At 42.7% G+C, this 14,288-nt stretch overlaps 1 protein-coding gene across 1 annotated transcript in view; it reads left to right on the forward strand.

Annotated features, from left to right (window-relative positions):
- Nucleotides 1-11,747, forward strand: part of ctr9 (CTR9 homolog, Paf1/RNA polymerase II complex component) — a 29,750-nt gene extending 18,003 nt beyond the window's left edge. The window contains exons 15-23 of the mRNA XM_060940840.1: nt 1,252-1,400; nt 1,499-1,615; nt 3,805-3,950; nt 4,324-4,395; nt 4,503-4,788; nt 5,065-5,222; nt 10,673-10,766; nt 10,859-10,971; nt 11,053-11,747. Coding sequence (XP_060796823.1) covers nt 1,252-1,400; nt 1,499-1,615; nt 3,805-3,950; nt 4,324-4,395; nt 4,503-4,788; nt 5,065-5,222; nt 10,673-10,766; nt 10,859-10,971; nt 11,053-11,407 — 1,490 coding nt within the window. The 3' untranslated portion in view covers nt 11,408-11,747. The remainder of the gene's footprint in view (nt 1-1,251; nt 1,401-1,498; nt 1,616-3,804; nt 3,951-4,323; nt 4,396-4,502; nt 4,789-5,064; nt 5,223-10,672; nt 10,767-10,858; nt 10,972-11,052) is intronic.
- Nucleotides 11,748-14,288: the final 2,541 nt, after the last annotated feature.

Below are 14,288 nucleotides of genomic sequence, written 5' to 3' on the forward strand. Positions count from 1 at the left end.
TCGTTTCTTTCACAACTTGAATGCGTTGAAACAAAAAAATTATGACAAACTAACGCCGCTTACACTAAAATATCGAGGGAAATTTGTAATAAAAACTTTACGGTCGGCAATTTCGCCACTGAAATTCTCGATCGGTCGGGTTACCGGAAACACTTTTTTTTTTTTGGCCTAATCTTCTTCTGCCCCGGACAGTCTTTGGCTTTCTTCCGTTTCGTGCCGCGGGACGACATCTTTAAATGCCCAAGTGTCAACAAAAACAACTCGCAAACTACTTCTGTCAAAAGCGCCCGCACCGGTGGGTGAAAGTTCATTCAGTCTCGAGAACTCTCGCGCTACAAGTCAGCTGACCTTGTATGTAACCCATGTCAAATCTCGCGAGAGCAGCCGCGACAAGTAAACAAACAACACGGTGCCTCAGTCTGGAAAACGCCAATTCGGATTGTTTTTGCACCGTCTGGCGGTGTATCTACTATGATTGGAATATTTTTGGAGCAATTATAACGTATTTGATGATCAGACACATTGTCACGTAGTGTTGCTGGGATGTTTTCACGGAGTCGGTAAGGGGGCGCACGCCGAGAGTAAGAGGGCGCAGCGCCCCTGTTCCCCCGTTTAGACGAAAGCCTGAGTACTAATCCCATCAAGATTGGTGTTGCTACACCCTCTGACGATACATCTGTTAACCATTTTAATAATTACGTGATAACATTGAAGAAATTTGCAGAAAACCACCAGGTCGTTTTCTCATAAACAAACCAGCGCTGACGTAGGATTCAGAGGGAGGCGTCCCGCACGCGACGTCATGAAAATCAATGTTTGCCGGGAAATCCAAACGCCAAGTTTTTTCAGAGGCGGACCAATTCGCCTCAAATGGCTTGATTTCAACTGAATTTTTCTGATATTGCGCAAGGTAAAAAAATTGCAGAGAATGCTAAATGTGACAGATATTTGACCAAATTTTAATATAAAATAGGAGAATTACATTGATCTTGCTCCTGAATTTACCCGTGATATGCACTTTAAGAGTCAGTCAGTGTTACAGGCAGTTACCATTTAGCTCAGCATTTATGCAGTGTCGATCATCTCAAGGCAAAATCTTCTCCAAAGGTCCTTCGTTCTTTTATAACTTTTTTTTTTTTTTATAAAGAATGTGATTTTCTTCAGGAGCAACAAGGACAAGTATGTGACGCACCCACACTGCTCTCTCTCGCTCTCTTTTTAATAAACCTGATGCACTGCTGTCTTACCCAGGCGCTGTTTTGGCCCACAAGGGCTACTTCCGTGAAGCACGTGACGTGTTTGCGCAGGTCCGGGAGGCTACGGCGGATATCAGCGACGTCTGGCTGAACCTGGCGCACATTTACGTGGAGCAGAAGCAGTACATCAGCGCCGTGCAGATGGTGAGAGAGGGAGGAACAGCCGATACAACTTGAGCGATATTGATTCGATAATTAAACCGCTCCGATTTGTCGTCGTCACTTGTTCTTCTGTGTCGTAGTATGAAAACTGCCTGAAGAAATTCTACAAGTACCAGAACACCGAGGTGCTGCTGTACCTGGCTCGGGCGCTGTTTAAGTGCGGAAAGCTGCAGGAGTGCAAACAGATGCTGCTGAGGGTCAGTCAGCTAATAATACATTACATTACATTACATTAATAGCATTTAGCAGACACTTTTATCCAGAGGAACATACAATGTTCCTTCCAGAGCAGCCTGGGGAGCAGTTAGGGGTTGGGTGCCTTGCTCAAGAGCACTTCAGCCATTCCTGCTGGTCCAGGGAATGAAACCGACAACCTTTTGGCCCCAAAGCTGCTTCTCTAACTATTAGGCCACGACATGATACAGTTTTGAAACGGTGGTTGTGTGTTTAAACGCAGCTCACATGTGCAAAACATTGTGGAAGAACCATTAATTGTACGACTAATAATATTAATAGCAATTTTTCTTTCTTATTATTATATAATACAGTATTTCCTTATATATTTGCATCTTACTATTTGCGTTTGCATCCTGGAAGCTGATTGGCCATTATGTTTAATGACCCCTTTTTTTTTTTTTTTTTTTTTTTTGAGATCTGCTGCTGCTTAAAATAATTTACTAAAATTGACTTTTTTTTCCCCTCTCCAGTCTGCTGAAATTATTGAAACGTTTTATAGTTTGAGGTTATTTAAAGTCATAAATGTACAATAGTGATTATTCTATCCACATTCACTGGATATGAGCAATCGCGCGCTCTGATTGGCTACTCTACTTCCAGGCTATCAGCTCATACACCGTGAGTAGAGAAAAACAAAATGGCAGAGCGTGTTGCTGAGCCAACCGAGGACGAAATAAAAACTCGACTCGAAAACAAAACCCCGAAACTTGTTGTCGAGTATTTACAAGAAACAGAAATAGCTAAAAGAATATAACGTGCTGTTCCCCGCCAAATAGCTCCCGTTCCACACTCCAGTCCAGTTGGTGGCAGTAATGCACCTTTAAGTTGGTTTTCCAACCACCAAAAAAAAAAGAAAGAAGCCCCCAAAAAATACACACACACAAAAAAGCAACAAAATATGGAATGAAATATTTGATGGCAAGAACATATCTTTTTTTTTTCAAGAATTATTATTATTATTATAGCATTTTTCACAAACTGCTCCAGTCATTTTGCCGGTTTGTGTACATTCTAAGCGGAAATGATTCTGTCGGACGTTTCGTCTAAAGCTTTTATTTATTGAATTTGCTAAAAAATAAAAATGCTCTGTTTCTCAAAATCCAGTGACTGTGGATCGAATAAATCAGTTATTCCACTCAATGACTACGTTCAGACTGCACCCTGAAACGACCCATATCCGATTTTTTTTTCCCATATGCGACCTGTATCCGATTTGTTATTGACAACCTGAACGACACCGATCCGATTTTTTTCACATGCGACCCAGGCCGCTTGGATATGTGGTCCTAATTCCGATGCATATCCGTTATTTTCACATGCGACTGCAGTCTGACCGGACAGGTCGCATTCATGCAACCTACACGTCATCAACAAGAGACAAACGTCACTATTCTGCGTTGGCTAATCCCGCCTCTTTGGTGGAAAACAACAACATTTTCAGAATTTAAATAGACTTTTATAGAATTGATCAAGCTAATGGTGGATTTGGTAGGGACCTGGATGTTAAATCATCCTGTATTACAAGATTGTTCTGGAAATTTCCAGTAATTTGACACCTTCGGTCTTATTAGTCTGCTGCCCACATTAATCAGATTATTGTGTGAGTTCCGCCGCCGGCACAAAAACCACATCGCCAGGTCTCGCCTCATCTCCATGCTTTACTTGCAAACTTGAAGAGTGCGCTTTTTTTTGTTTACGTATTACGTAGATGTGCTTATTACGTGTCAATTTGCGCATGCGGGACACTTTTGGGTCGTTTTCCGTTCATATTGGAGATCGCATTCAAGTCTCATATAATTGGTAATGTGAACGGTCTAACAAAAAAATCGGATTTCACAACAAATCGGATATGGGTCGTTTCAGGTTGCAGTCTGAACGTAGTGAATGTCGTCGTACGTGGCTTATAGACAACAGTGCCACGCGCCTCGTCGGCTATCAGCTCGTGTATGACTCGATTTCATGGAATAACTGTTAGATATCACAACATAAATATTAAAGATTATTATTAGTCATAATGTTTAGTACTGTGAGGATTCATGATGGTTCTAGGCTGTAAGAGTATAAAAACAAATGTTCAGTAAAGTGCAAATGGTGGCGAAAATATAAATCCGTACATGTTGTTCATGACCACGTTGATATTTTTCTTCAGGCCCGACATGTGGCTCCCAGCGACACGGTGTTGATGTTCAACGTGGCCTTGGTGCTGCAGCGACTCGCCACTCTGGTGCTGAAGGACGAGAAGAGCAACCTGAAGGCCGTGCTGAGCGCGGTGAAGGAGCTGGAGCTCGCTCACAGGTACTCTCGCTCCGCCCAAATACGTAACGGACTAGTCCTGAGCCGTGACCCGTCCAAGTGTTTAAAGGTGCAGTTTCTAATATTTAATCGCAACCCAAGAAACAAAACTGCTGCAAAGATTCTTTAGTGAAATCTCTCTCTAACCTAAAAATTAGCTCCGCCCCCAGTCTGAACAGAGCACTTGTACCCTGACCTTCCTCTTGACCTTATAAGGCATGGGGGTGGGGTCAGTTGCCATAAAGACTTGTGTATCTTCTTCTTCACTGTAATTGCATTTCACCTCACAAGCAGAAGAGGGCGCTAAAGATGCTCCTTTAATAAATATGCATTTTGATTTCTCCGTGATTCTAAGCCCGGCCTTGTCCTCCTGCAGGTACTTCAGCTACCTCAGTAAAGCCGGAGACAAGATGAGATTCGACTTGGCACTGGCCGCCAGCGAAGCAAGGTGGGTTCATACGGTTCTCCGTGGCTGTGTGATGATTCATCAGCGTTCGTTAGGAGCTCTGTGATCCAGACCAGGTAAAGCTGACGTAGAACGTGTCCCCATTGTAGGCAGTGCTCTGATCTGCTGAGTCAGGCGCAGTACCACGTGGCCCGCGCCCGCAAACAGGACGAGGAGGAGAAGGAGCTGCGAGCCAAGCAGGACCAAGAGCGAGAGTTGCTGAGGCAGCAGCTGCTCCGCGAACAGGAGGAGAAAAGGATCAAGGAGGCTGAGGAGCAGAAGAAGCTCCTGGAGCAGCGAGCGCAGTATGTGGAGAAGACCAGGAACCTCCTGACCTTCACTGATGAGATGAAGGAATCTGCGAAAGAGAAGAAGAAATCAGGAGGCGGCGGACGGGTCAGTCTCAACAATTTTACAAATTCTTTGTAACTTGTAAAAAAAAAAAATCAGCGATAAGCAGTTGAAGTAGATCGGACGAGAAACAATTACTCCGACAACTTTCTACGATCTGACTCCACCCTCTTTCTTGAACTACATAATGCTATGTATGCTCCTGTTTAAGGGAAAAGGGGCGGAGCTACGGAGTTGTGGTCCGGCTGAGGGTGGAACAACAACAAAAAAAAAATTTGTCCGTATCCAAACCACTAATTCTTCTATTTACTTATCGATCAGCGTAAGAAAGGAGCTGAATACGACGACTTTGTCAACGACGACTCCGATGAAGAGCTGCCCCTCAAGAAGAAGAAGAAGAAGAAGGGACCTCGCAGCGGGAGCGAACAAGAGGCAGAAGATGAAGAGGGAGACAAGAAGCCACGCAAGAAAAGGAGGAGGTGAGGAGAACAAGATTGTGAGGTAGTAATACTGTTTGTTTCTAAATTCGATGAGGTGAAAATACGAGTACAGTAATAAGCATGAAGTGCTGAAAAGGAACGCTGTAATTTTCAGATTAATTCAAGGTCAAACAAGATCAACCGTGAGCTAATGCTCACTTCCGTATCCCCCCCCCCCCCCCCCCCCGTGCTCGCTTATATCAGAACGCAAGCAATCGAAGGAATTGAGGTTTTTCACCTGACATCACAGGGTCACGTGACGCCCCAGTGTCCGCCATTTTGAAGGTCAAGCTAGCTAATGTCAACATCATAGTAGCTAGTATGTTACTGTAGCAATGTTTACGTTCAGTCATTTGGATGACTGTTAAAACCTTTCAGTCTCAAGTTTTTCCTTTACTGGATTTACTAGTTTACTGAGCTAGCGCGTTCGGGCAGGCTGGGAGCTAGCGCGCTCCGGCAAGCTGGGAGCTAGCGTGCTAGCTCAGTAAACTAGTAAATCCAGTAAAGGAAAAACTTGAGACTGAAAGGTTTTAACAGTCATCCAAATGACTGAACGTAAACATTGCTACAGTAACATACCAGCTACGATGTTGTTGACATTAGCTAGTGCTAACAGCTAGCTGCTAGTACACTGCTACAACACAGACACCGACCCTAATAATACAGTTCTTGGTCATTGCCTGGTAACAGCAAATTTATAACGGGCCATGTCTCAACAGACTAAGAAGTTATTTCAATGACATTTAATAACATTTTGTTTATCCTGAGGACCGAAAGTAAATGAAAATGTGAACAAACCTTAGCTGTAATCAGATGGCGACCACCGGCTCCAGGGACGACCCGCTGATGTAGGCATGTTACCCAGCCCGACACAAAATATTTGTAGGCATCCAAACTCTTATACGCTTTCAGATCAATACCTGTGTATGGCGATGGGTTTTTAACGACATAGGTATACAGATCATGTGGGCCGAAGTCAGGTAAAGACGAGGGCTTCGTGTACTTCCGTACGTCAGTGAACAATCCTGGTGGAAGCAGGTAAACGTCGTTCTCTAAGCCTGCTAACCTCAATTTTTGCAAATACCTCTCCCTCTGCTCACCCTGTAAATGCCCTACGTCGCTGGATAGTGAAGGTGTTTTCTGCATCTCGCTCCTTTTTCTTTTATGTTTTTCGTTTGTCGCCTTCCTCGCATTCAAACTGATTTGAGCCGTGACGTCCAAAATGGCAGCGTCACATGACTTGGTTACATGGGTGAAAAACCTCAATAGGACACTTTTTTTTTTTTTTTTTTTATTATGAATGTTGACTTCAACAAATAATGAACCCTGAAACAAGTAAGTAAAGAGCAGTGTCTCTCCCCAGGGATTTCAAACAGCATCCTGGGAAACTGTCCTTTTGAAATCAGGTCAAAATCCACGCTATATGTTTTGTAAATGCATTCAGTCGGTAAACAGGAAGTCGATGTGCGACAGACCTGAAAACGGTATAGAGGATGTGCAGTCACGTGACCCGTCCGTGTTTACTCCGCCATATTGGACAGCTTCAGGATTGTTTACCTTGCGCGAGCGTAATGGATCCAGAGAGTAATCCCCAAGAAAATTCGGAAAATACCCCATCTACATCGCGCGATTACTTGTCTAAGTTTGTTCAGCATCTTGAAGGTGACGTGAGGCAGCGTTACGTGGAAAACTGTTCCTGGTTGCGGATTGCAGATCCGTACAACTTGCCGCAATCCTTGTTCAGGGAAATTCGGAGCTGCGGTGCTGGCGATTTGCCCGATCTGGCCTACCACGACATTTACAATTTTCTTGTTAATCGTGAATCGTGTTACACTGGCAAAGCCCTCAAAGCTTACAAGAGCCTGGAAGCTTATAAATATTTTGTTACGGGACGGGTATCCCAACTATACCTCTGGAAGGTTCCGAAGAAGAATGTCTACTTGATAACCTCACGGGTAAGTGGCATTAAGACGTTTATCATAAAGAGACTATGCGGGACGTTTTATCGTAAGAATGTTCGAAATCTAAACTCAGTTCCAGATAATGACAGGGTTGTAAATATGTACAGTTGTGTTCAAAATAATAGCAGTGTGTTTAAAAACGTGAGTAAAGCTCAAAATTCTTATAATATTTTTTATTTCCATGCATTGGGAACACTGCACATTATATTCTACATCAAAACATGAAGAAAAATGTATCAATATTTTAATTTACAGAAAATGAAGAAAAATGAACATTGGGCTGTTCAAAAAAAAATAGCAGTGTCTGCATTTTTCATTACAAACTCCAAATATTTACTGTAGAAACTGAAAAAATCTTAAGGATTTAGTATTCCTGTGAATCACTAAACTAATATTTAGTTGTATAACCACGGTTTCTGAGAACTTCTGGCACCTGTGAACAGGTATTCCAGCCCAGGATGATTTGACAACATTCCACAATTCCTCTGCATTTCTTGGTTTTGCCTCAGAAACAGCATTTTTGATGTCACCCCACAAGTTTTCTATCGGATTAAGGTCCGGGGATTGGGCTGGCCACTCCATAACTTTCATTCTGTTGGTCTTGAACCCTGATGCTGCTCGCTTACTGGTGTGTTTGGGGTCGTTGTCTTGTTGAAACACCCATTTCAAGGGCATTTCCTCTTCAGCATAACATGACAACATGACCTCCTCAAGTATTCTGATATATGCAAACTGATCCATAATCCCTGGTATGCGATAAATGGGCCCAACACCACAGTAAGAGAAACATTCCCATATCATGATGCTTGCACCACCATGCTTCACTGTCTTCAGAGTGTACTGTGGCTTGAATTCAGTGTTTGGGGGTCGTCTGAAAAACTGTCTGCGGCTCTTGGACCCAAAAAGAACAATTTTACTTTCATCAGTCCACAAAATGTTTTTCCATTTCTCTTTAGGCCAGTCGATGTGTTCTTTGGCAAATTGTATCCTCTTCAGCACGTCTTTTTTTTAACAGTGGAACTTTGCGGGAGCTTCTTGCCGATAGATTAGCTTCACACAGGCGTCTTCTAATTGTCACAGTACTCACAGGTAACCTCAGACCGTCTTTGATCACCCTGGAGCTGATCATTGGCTGAGTCTTTGCCATTCTGGCTATTCTTCGATCCATTCGAATGGTAGTCTTCTGTTTTCTTCCACGTCTCTCTGGCTTTGCTGTCCATTTTAAAGCACTGGAGATCATTTTAGCTGAGCAGCCCATCATTTTCTGCACTTCTTTACAGTATACATTTTACCTCTCCAGTCAACGTTTTAATCAAAGCACGCTGTTCTTCTGAACAATGTCTGGAACGACCCATGTTTCTCAGGTTTTCAGAGAGAAATGGATGTACAACATGTGCTGGCTTCATCCTTAAATTAGGGCCACCTGACTGACATCTGTTTTTTCACAGAATGAATGATCTCACTAATTAAACTCCACACTGCTATTATTTTGAACACGCCCCTTTTACTTAATTATTCGATTACACAGACTCAGGAGCATGCATATCATGAATGTTGGGTCTGTTGGTTTTCTATGACTCTACTACACCTACTGGTAAATTATTTGCCATGTAGTAATATAATTTCCACCAAAAACAGTGATTGATCTGGTTAGTCGTGTTGGACTGCTATTATTTTGAACACAAGGGTATGTTTTTGTCTGAAAAAAAATATCACAAATCACCGACTATGCAGTTATCATTCAATCCGAAAATCAACTTAACAGATGTACTGTACTAGGAGTATTGAATTAGAAGATTACACCTACCTGATATGAAGTGTTCACTACAAATTCGGCTGGTAGAACTGGGGTACCAGTTTTCTCTTCGCACAGCGGACACCCATTTTGCGCGTCTCTCCTCGTCTGCGGGGAATCTATAAAATGACAGGCCCTCCTTTTGGCCCTGTCTATTGGTGCAACCAAATGCTGAACAAGATATAACCATTCTCAAAAGATCTACTCCCACGCACTTGATAATTAGAACGGGTTCGTCTAAGTTCTATGTGCGGCCATGCCGTCCAAGATGGCAGATAAACAAATATCACGTGACCTCGCGACGTCACGTGCATGGTGTAGAACCCCAAGCTGGAACTCAGTACCAAATATCAAGCAGTTGTGGTTTGTAGTTGCTGAGAAAAATGTTAAATTTTGTAAATCCACGCTATATGTTTCGTAAATGCGTTCAGTCGGTAAACAGGAAGTCGATGTGTGATAGACCTGAAAACGGTAAACACAGTATAGAACCCCAAGCTGAAGCTCGGTACCAATCGGCTCCGATTTGTGGTTGCTGAGAATAAGGGTGTTTCGGATGGATGGATGGACAAAGGTAAACCAGTATACCGTCCTCCTTCGGAGTGGGGGTCTAATTAAACAGATGCGTTTTTAATAGGGTTGTAACGATATGCAAATCGAAATCGCGATACGCAGAGCCACGATCCGTATCGCGATACAAGAAGGCAGAATCGCGGTACACCCTTTCAAACTTCTCCTCAGCCCAAACACAGAGGCGCTTCCAAACTTCAATATATGAATACTTTTTATTTAAATTACATTTTAAACTTACTTTTATTTTTTTATATCTATTAGTAAGTCGTTTTTTCGCCGACCTGCGACAATCTTCTGCGAGTCACGCAACGTCCACACTCGCCACTGGCAGAGCATTCATTTCTTTTAAGTGGTCGCCATTCTGGTTGCGACGCGGGGAGCGAATCTGTAAACAAGCAGCTCATTGGCTGGCTAGGTGTGCCACAAGCCAATCACAATCACTTGACCGGAAAGGCATGCAGTGTTGCCAGATTGGGCGGGTTTAGGTGCTTTTTGGCTGGTTTTGAACATATTTTGGGGTGGAAAACGTTAGCAATATCTGGCAACACTGAAGGCATGTCTGCTTGGGCGGAAGCCTTCTGCGGCAGTTACATTTTGACACGCGAGCAATGTTTCACCATAAAAATTCCGTAATTTCCATCTGTTTTCCGCGATCACAGAAAATCATTGGCCCTATGAGAGTGAGACAGTGAGAGAGCCACCCCCCCCCCCCCCCCCAAAAAAAAATCTTAACGGATTTACACGATTTGGAAAAATGACTTTTTCAGAACCGAAAAAAACAGAGCTTTCGGCTCAACAGTATTATTTTGAGAAATAAAACAATCTTTGGATATACATTTGTTCATTTTTGCATACATATTACTCATTCTCTGCAGTGGTCTGAATTATTTGTTATTAAATAGTTAATGTAAGTAAGTAAATGTTAAGTCAAATTTACTACTTTAAAAAAACATTTAAAAAAAATCGTGGGCGTATCGAATCGTGGGTCAAAAATCGCGATACGAATCGAATCGTGAGTTGGGTGTATCGTTACAGCCCTAGTTTTTAAATGTTTTGCCGAACTCGATTGCCTAAAGCAAAGAGCTCCAGGATCGTAAGCCGAGCATGTGGTTCTGTTCCTTCAGATCAATTAAAGGTGATGACGGAAGTGACGAGGATGAGGGCGGCTCAAGACCCAAAAAACCACGCAGACCTCGAGAGCGCAAGAAGATTGAGAAGGTACAGACAGACCTTCTTTTCTTTCGCACCACTGTGGTCACTGAACGTTCTACATGATATCTCCTATACTGACCGTGTTGTTCTCCCGCTAGTCGAAACCTGAGCGTCTGCCGCCGTCTCTTAAAGGAAAAATCAAATCCAAGGCCATCATTTCCTCCTCCGATTCCTCCTCTGATGAGGACGGTCTGAAAATAGCCGAGGACCGGTAAGAACCTTTTTGTGTATTTCCGATCAGGTGATTAATCACTGACTGGGTTTGCTTACTCTGCGGTTTTCTTCGTCTCAGGAATCGGGACAGCGGCTCAGGATCCGAGGACGGCGGCCACCGTAGACGCATCGCCTCCGACAGCGAATCCGACGAAGAGCGGCGCCGTTCTGCCAACTCGGACGAGGACGAATCCGGCAGCGAACGGGCGGTGAAGAAGACGAGGCCGCAGTCGGATTCCGAGCAATCGGACAACGAGAGCAAGAGGAGCCGCTCGGACGGTTCCGAGGACGAATCACGGCCCGGTTCTCCAGCGCCAGCTTCAGATCAGGGCTCTGAAAACGACGGATCACCTCCGCGCTCGGATAACGAATCTGAGCCTGAGGGATCAAACAACGAGGCCTCAAACCGAGGCTCTGATGATGACAGTGACTGAGTTTAGCACATGCTACACGTGTGTCATGAATTATTTTTCTTTTCCCCCCTTTCTCTTCTATCCCGGGTTAGGGCATGTCACAGTCGTATCTCTTTTTTGAACACTTATTTGTCGGTTGAGTAAATTATGCCTCTGTGACTTTTTTTTTTTTTTTCTGCAAGGGGAAGCATCATGTGATTTTGTTTTCCATATTTCAAAGTAAATAAAGATGGAGCCTAAATACTCGACAGAAAGGTGCAAGTTTGTACTGAAATGAATTGTTAGGAATTCCATGTTCTCAGCTAAAGAATTAAATCTCTCATCAAATTGAAATTAAACTCAAGGCGATATTTTCCCAATAGCAGCATTTCCTGAAGTGTTTTATTTCCCTCATACCACAACAGTTAGCCTAATTTGTACAATTTATTCTTTGACTATTACATCTAACGACATGGAAACCAAGTTGCTCTCTTAACAGCTGTTCCACAAAATCGAGTCGTACACGAGCCGATGGCCGACGAGGCGTAGTGTTGAATTGGCTGTGAGCCATGTAGGACGAGATTATAGACAGAATCAAGTTATTCCACTCATTCACTAGATTGAGGTGGTTTTTTTTTTTTTTTGCAAATTCAATAAATAACTTTCAGACATTTTGTATAATCATTTACACTCAATGTAAGCAAACCAGTCACATGACTATGGAATCAATTTTGTGCCAAAATGTTCATACAATACTTTTGAAATATCAAACAAAACCGACAAATCAAAATACAAAAAAAAAAAGTCAATTTTTTTAGACTGGCAAACAAATTATTCGTGTAATCGTGCAAAATATCAGTCTATTACTCTTCAGAAACCTTTTATTTTTGTTCCGCGTCTTTCTCAGTTTTGTTTGACGTAATTTATTTTGGTTGCGATTCCAGCTTTCTCGTTTGCGCTCCCTGACTTTTTGCTCGCAGTTTTGGCACAAACTTCACATGTGGGTGGGCTGTCCAGGAATGCATTCCCATTGGCTAACTTGTGTTTGACTGACAGGTACACTCAGCCATTCCCTACTCGGATTCTGGCGGACTGTTTGACGAGCAGTGTTGGGCACGTTACTTTCAAAAAGTAATTAGTTATAGTTACTAGTTACTTTTCCCAAAAAGTAACTGAGTTAGTAACGGAGTTACTTTGTCATAAAAGTAACTAATTACCAGGGAAAGTAATTATTCCGTTACATTTTGTTCCCCCTCAAAAAAAAAAAATCAAATTCAATTAGTGTAATCATAATAAAAGTGAATGTTAAATGTGTTTAATGACTGAAATGGACACTTAACAGAACCAATTAGTAACGTTATCTACACTATATTAATATTTTTGTGGGACAATGTGAGATAAGACATCTATCAAATGTAATATATTTTTGTAGTTATTAAAATTATGTTACTAATTACTGGCCACTGACGAGGACAAACGCTTTGTTCCTCGACATAATGTGCATTGCACGTAAACACTCTTGCCTTTTATTTCAAGTAATGAAAAGTAATGGCTGTATTTCCAATGTGAAAGCGCAGTGCTGGGCTGACCGCTCGCCATCGCTGGGTCTTCCGATTGAAAGAGCGCGCAGTAGTGCAGTAGGCGTGGCCTACCTACGTATGTTGTCCAAATCTACTCTGATTGGCTTACTGTGCCGTTGTCTCGTGTCTCCCCGCCCCACACTAAAGCAGAGTAAAGAAAGGCTGAACGAGCAGCGTGCCAGATGAGAACAGCTTTAATAAAGTAACGCAGAGCATTTTTTATTGTAAGTAACGGGAACGGCGTTATAACGATGTAAAAAGTAATTAGTTAGATTACTCGTTACTAAAAAAAGTAACGCCGTTATTTCTAATGCCGTTATTCCCATCACTGTTGACGAGTGACCGATCCGTTGACGGTACACAAGGATCGAGTGGACTTCAGTGGCGACTGTGATATTGAATTAATTCAACAAAGTGTAAGTACGGGACAAATGTGTTGCAGTAGTGCACATTATGCAGGTGTGTTTAACGTTAGCAAGACAGCTATTATATTGTAGTCTGGCCTCGATCCGTAGACATTTCCGAAGGGGGTGGGAGGAACAACCCGCTGTCTTTCAAACTGTCTCTGTGCGTATATGCCAACGCTCTGACCAATCAGCGCAACAGTGACTGTGACGTAGTCAGAGCGACAGAAAGCAGTAGGGGAGACCTTGAAATAAATAATTTTTCAAAATGCGTATTAATTAATAAACAGGTTCTAGATATTAAGAAGTTTGGAGATAATGACCACAAGTTTGGAGTCTGTACCACATGCACTCATTTTTTTTTTTTTTCCAAGGGTTTGCTTAAACTGTTTGAGAGTTTTTATTTAGTGGTGTTTGGTGAAATAATTTCCCTTAAATTTAAAGGTCCCATGGCATGGTGGTTTGTTGATACTTTAAACGGGCTTGTGGAGGTTTCCGGATGTTATATCCGCAGCCTTTCTCGAAATGAACCCTCAGTACGTAAATATAGCCTCCTGGGAGAAAGCCCCATTTCAGCGCTTTTCCCAGTGCGTCGTTTTGCTAATGAGAAGCAGGAGGCGGGGAAGGGTAGAGGGTGGGGGCGGGTCTTATCATTAATATTCATGACATGTAAACGTGTTATCTCTGATTGGCTAACAGCACTGTGACGCTACCTCCAGTGGGTCAGAACAAGCGGATGTGGGTGTCTTACTATGGCGAGAGAGAAGGAACAAACCGCGAAGGGAAAAATACCGCGCGCTGACGTCATTAAGGTGCGGCGCGAGGAAATAAAATAAATTCAACAAATGTTTGGGTTTTTACTGAACAAACAAACAAATAAAATGAACGAGTGACTTAAAAAAAAAGAATGTGGGTGTCTTTGTAAAAACTGTTTTGATT

Source organism: Neoarius graeffei, chromosome 15 (assembly GCF_027579695.1).
Source record: "Neoarius graeffei isolate fNeoGra1 chromosome 15, fNeoGra1.pri, whole genome shotgun sequence".
NCBI lineage: Eukaryota > Metazoa > Chordata > Actinopteri > Siluriformes > Ariidae > Neoarius > Neoarius graeffei.